General features: G+C 33.2%; 1 protein-coding gene across 1 annotated transcript; it reads left to right on the top strand.

The window, feature by feature from the left end:
* Window positions 1-759: 759 nt before the first annotated feature.
* On the top strand, window positions 760-4,745 carry LOC124937645 (very-long-chain aldehyde decarbonylase CER1-like). The gene is made up of 10 exons (XM_047477941.1): window positions 760-899; window positions 996-1,219; window positions 1,296-1,528; window positions 1,881-2,100; window positions 2,213-2,591; window positions 2,689-2,796; window positions 3,004-3,204; window positions 3,340-3,444; window positions 4,188-4,361; window positions 4,437-4,745. The coding sequence occupies exons 1-10, from the start codon at window positions 840-842 to the stop codon at window positions 4,605-4,607; spliced, it is 1,875 nt and encodes a 624-aa protein (XP_047333897.1). The 5' UTR covers window positions 760-839; the 3' UTR covers window positions 4,608-4,745.
* The last annotated feature ends 1,237 nt before the right edge of the window (window positions 4,746-5,982 follow it).

Genomic DNA, 5,982 nt, shown 5'->3' with positions numbered 1-5,982 from the left:
AAAATAATGCAAAGCAAAATTACAGCAATTCAAAATCATCAAGTGGGACAGAAGAAGCCACGTCCTCGTCTCAACAAACAATGTGAAAAAAACTCAAAATAATGCGAGCTGGCTGAGATTTACTTTTGAAATATCTTATAATAATTCTTTTGGTTTTTTTTATATCATCTTATATTACTAATAATGACATAAGGGTTATTTATGATTTTTATTAGGTTTTTTAAAAGGAAAAAAATCATATTTAAAATTTTAATTGATTAAATTATTAGAATATATTTTTATATTTAAATTTTATAAAATAAAGTAAGATTAATATTTAGCGACACTTATACCAGAAAACCAAAAAGCACATTGAGTTTGTCTTGAAAAACTTCCAATTAGTATGGATACTCTTCCAAATCCCAGCCCAATGAAGAAACCCTACCATTCAAGCCATATTTGCATCGAATCACTTGGCTCAAAAATTATATTTTCATTTTCGTAGAATTGGTAAAAATTTATAAGTTAGTGATGGAGCAGAATAACTCGTAAGTTCGCGTAGTTATGAGTTCGAGTCTTCACACTATAACTATTGTTATTGTTTGAAAAATGTTCTTAATCCCAAAGCACTCGTTATCGGTACTCATAATTTAATTGCCTTCCTTAGTCCTTAGATTTTGAGGGTCCCAAGCAGCTCCATCTTGTTGAAGGTGCTTTCTTTATTTTATCACAAGTAATCAAATTATAAAGGAAAAAAAATAATAAATAAATAAACGTGCATGGAGCTCTATATATATTGAGAACAGAATGGGAAATATTATTGCAGCACTCAAGCAAATAGAAGGTTGATCGATCTCGATATGGCTTCTAACCCAGGTCTGCTAACTGACTGGCCATGGACACCCCTCGGCAACTTCAAAGTACTGCAATTCTTCTATTTTAAGATTCTTGTTTTATTTTAGGATTGATCAATAATAATATAAGATGTTGGTTTTTTTATGGCATTGATCGATCAGTATGTGGTTTTGGCTCCGTGGGCAATTCACAGTGTGTACTCGTTCATGGTGAAGGACGAGAGATCGAGAGACCTCGTCAACTTCCTCATTCTCCCGTTCATGCTTATGAGGATTCTTCATTCCCAGTTTTGGATTTCATTCTCTCGTCACCGAACTGCCAAGGGCAACAATCGCATTGTCGAAAAGCCTATTGATTTTGACCAGGTTGATCGTGAAAGAAACTGGCAATAAACCTTTTACTAATTAGTACTCGTCAAAATTTGTATACTTTAATTGTTCTCAATTGTTTTATACATATAGGGATGATCAGATCATCTTCAATGGAGTGCTTTTCTACTTGGGAAACAGATATTTGCCTGGAAGCTCTCATCTACCCTTGTGGAGATGGGATGGTATAATTTTGACCATCTTGCTTCATGCTGGCCCTGTTGAGTTCATCTACTATTGGTTCCATAGAGCTTTGCACCACCATTTTCTTTATTCTCGCTATCATTCTCATCACCATTCTTCTATCGTCACCGAACCCATTACTTGTAAGTTTTGTATTCATTTTGAAAAAAACACTACCTTCATTGTTATTCATTTACATTTATAAGTTATCAATATAACCCATTAAAGTCGTTTAAGTAACAAGAGTCAGTGTCTGAGAGATCAAATGTCACGGATTCGATTCTCATTTGTAAACCTTAAGTTGAAGTAAAGGTCATGTACGGTACTAAAAAGTTATACCTAATGTATATGTTATCGTAGTTGATTAATGACATAATTATGAAATAATGCCAATTTATTGCATTGTCTCAAGTAAGGTTTATAGTATTATTTTTTCTAGGTCTTAATTAATTGAGCATCAATCGATCTTGTAATTAATTGTTTAACATGATGCAGCTGTGGTTCATCCATTTGCGGAACACATAGCATACTTCATGTTATTTGCCATCCCATTGTTGACATGTTCTTTTACGGGGACTGCCTCCATCGCTTCTATTGCGGGTTATCTTATTTTTATCGACTTCATGAACAACATGGGACATTGTAACTTTGAGCTCATCCCAAAGAGGTTTTTTTCTTTGTTCCCGCCTCTTAAGTACCTTATCTACACTTCCACGTAAGTTTCTTCATTAATTTGTATTTATATATGGTTTTCCTCAAAAATTATTGTATGGTACTAATTATGGTGATGAATAATTGATCATATTTGATATTAATTCTACCTATAGTTACCACTCTCTTCATCACACACAATTTCGGACAAACTATTCGCTTTTCATGCCAATGTACGACTACCTATATGGCACTACAGACAAGTCAACAGACAATCTATACAAGAGCTCGCTTCAAAGACAAGAGGACTCACCCGATGTAGTGCACTTGACCCATTTGACGACGTTGGAGTCCGTCTACCACATTCGTCTTGGTTTTCGGTCTTTGGCCTCTAGACCCCAAAGTTCTAGCAAATGGTACATCCGAATAATGTTTCCCTTGACACTTTGTACAACCCTAGTCACCCGAATTTATGGACGCACCTTTGTGGTGGAAAGGAATGTCTTCAAGAATCTCAAATTGCAAACTTGGTCTTTACCAAAATTTACCCTTCATGTAAGATGACTTGAGCAAATATAACCTATTAATGTTTTTAATGTGATTTAGTATTCTAATTTATCTTCATATATATATGGTTACATTTGAGATGTAGTATTTCATGAAATGGCAAAGGGAGGGCATCAATAGATTCATTGAGGAAGCAATACTAGAAGCTGATGGCAAGGGCACTAAGGTCTTTAGCCTGGGCCTCATGAACCAGGTACCCCGTATTCCACATGCGATATAGAGTACTTGACTTATTAACTTTAGCGAAAATGTTAATATATCAAATTAGATCAAGCAAGCTAGAAAAATAATAATGTGTATTGGCTAAGAAGTTTATCATTGTTAGTTATTATTTCTTGTGATATCTCCACTTCAAACTAATAATTTGTTTTTATCAAACTATATGATAATGTTTTAATAGGGGGAAGATTTGAATGAAAATGGTGAGGTTTATATCAAGAGGAACCCTAATCTCAAAGTGAAGGTGGTGGATGGGAGTAGCCTAGCAGTTGCAATTGTCCTCAATAACATCCCAAAAGGTACAACTCAAGTCATTCTAAGAGGCAATCTAACTAAAGTCGCTCGGGGCATTGCCATGGCCTTATGCCAAAGGGGTATTAAGGTAATTTGATTCTAGCCGAAGCTGATCTCAATATACCCTTAACTCTTATTACCAAAAAAACGAGTTCAAACTTTGAGGTCTATGACATTGAATATATGCTTTGATAGTGTATATGTTATTATTGTTTTGTTATAGGTGACAACACTATACAAGGATGAATACGAGAAGCTTAAAAAAATGTTTCAAACCAATCCCCATATTGATAACTTGGCACACTTAGCAGATTCATGGGATGACAAGGTATGGTTATGTTTTACTTCCTTTCGTATGGGTACGATTATGAGTTGTGATGTTGTCTTATTATTATATCGTGGTATTTCATGGTCTTAACATATTATGAATTATTAATCGATAATTAAAACAGTATAAATAGTTTTGTAGTCTCCACGACATAATGATATAATGAAAAGACGTCTCAAAACCGTATCTTACAAAGGGGCATCACTCAGGTGGTAGCTAGCAATGATAGATCGATCTGCCACCCAATTTAATCTCCATACTTGCTTGAGGAATAGTCATTGTTTGGAAGGCAATTTCAAACCAATATGGACGTCCCTTTCCAATTAATCTCACCTGAGACAGATATGGATAACAAATAATGGCTCTATATAGATACACCAATTTAATTTTCTCATTAATTGCAAATTGAAAGTACTATTGCCTCTTCCATGTGAAAGGCTAATAAAAATACTTGTCTACTAGCTCCTCCACATGATGATCTTTCTACAACTCCACAAAAAAGTGATAGAGTAACCTTATCACACTTTGTTCTATTATCATTATGGGTATAGCTGTGTTTGATTCCATCTGTAATGCATGAGAATGAATATTGGCTACCTGCAGATAACTTTCTTTTTTCCTTAAAAGATTATATAATTTCATTGAATTCATATTGTGGTAAAGACAACCTAGGGAAAAGCTAAGATTTTACACATAAATGTGACTATATATGCTCATATTGGATATTCTCATGCATGTACCAGATATGGTTAGTGGGAGAAGGACTGAGGGAAGAGGAGCAAATGAAGGCACCGAAAGGGACAATTTTCATCCCATTCTCTGGGTTCCCTCCAAACAAGCACAGAAAAGATTGTTTTTATTTCCCGACACCTTCTTTGCTTGTCCCCAATCATCTCCACAATCTCGACTCTTGTGAGGTTAGTTCAGTCAAACTTCGTCTTAACCTTGTTGATTGGTTGTGTGACGGCTTCAATAACTCTATGGTTGCACAGAATTGGCTACCGAGGAGGGTGATGAGCGCGTGGCGTGTGGCAGGGATAGTGCATGCTCTCGAGGGTTGGAACGAGCACGAGTGTGGCGACACAATGTTGGATTATGACAAAGTCTGGGAAGCGGCTCTTCTTCACGGCTTCCAACCCTTTACTAGTGTTATCCCATATTAATTAATTCAATAATTAATTATGAGTTCTACCTATATATATAAATAATTATGGCAATGTAATAATTTGTCTATCTAAAATTCTGGCAGTGTAATAATTTGTCTATCAAAAACTGTGGCAATGTTATAATTATTTGTCTATCTATAGCTATGGAAAGAAGTCTAAGTAAAATATTCATAATTGTAACTTTTTTCTACTTATAACACATCCAACAATAAATATACCGGCGCATACATTCGCCGCAAATATTTTACCGACTAAAGCAAAGCATTGTTGAAGAATTGTCGTAAATGATTTAGCGACACATAATAAGCGACGATCAAGTTGATTATATAAGCGTCGATACACAGTTATTGAGCTGGTAATTACTGTTATTCGATATCTTGTATTAACAACTTACCCAACAGAAGTTTTTTTTCTCAGATCAATTAAAAAGGATTTACCTCTTTGTCTAGCTATTTTGAAAAACTTTTATCTTGATTATTGTGATTTACCAATAAACAATGATTCTCTAATGAAAATATTTAATTATAATCCATATACATGAATAATCAAACTTGAAAGAAATAAAAGTTAGAGGCATTTCTTTAAAATTGAGGATTTTATGATCTAAATACAAATATATTTTATATTTTGATAAGGATCTCACTATAAACTCCTTAAATTGAAGTGATGCATGATTGTATAATGCTGTGCTAGTTTTCTAAAATAAATAAATATTTTAACAATAATCATTGACATCATTTAGATACAATTGTTCATTGTAATTATAATCAGCTTGTAAAATTAATGAGTAATGCTAGCTTTCAATAAAATAAAAAGTTGACACATTATCTAGTGGATGCTTAATAAGTCAAACAAAAATTAACAAAACATATCCTAAATAAATGATTATGAGGTCGGCATTCATGAAGTTGTTTAGATTAATCCGATGGATATTACTGTTTCTTTAGAAGAAGAAAAAAATTAGTGTTATTTATTTCTTAAATGAATTTGATGCTTGATATTTTTTATTTTTATTTTCAAATAGATCCTTGATATTGTAAATTAATAATAATAATAATATTGGGCCTATGTGGTTAGGTTTCAATAATTTATTGGGCTATGTTGAGAGGTTTTATAATTTATTGGGCCTACACAGCTACATTAAATGACAAAGAAAAAAAAAAGTTATTTATTTTGTTGAACAAGAGGTTAAATGAGAAGAAGAGTGATAGAAGAAGAAAATTTTAGAAAGAGAATGAGGAAGGGAATGATGTGTCACCACATGACTAAAAAAATTATAAAATGTGAGAAAAGAGAAAAAATCTATTAATTTTTTAGCGAATGAGATTGTGACACGTAATTCTCTTTAAAATTATCTCTTTTAAATTTCCTT

Source organism: Impatiens glandulifera, chromosome 5, assembly GCF_907164915.1.
Source record: "Impatiens glandulifera chromosome 5, dImpGla2.1, whole genome shotgun sequence".
NCBI lineage: Eukaryota > Viridiplantae > Streptophyta > Magnoliopsida > Ericales > Balsaminaceae > Impatiens > Impatiens glandulifera.
The sequence above is the reverse complement of the archived record's forward strand: the minus strand, read 5'-3'. Positions and strand labels throughout refer to the sequence as shown.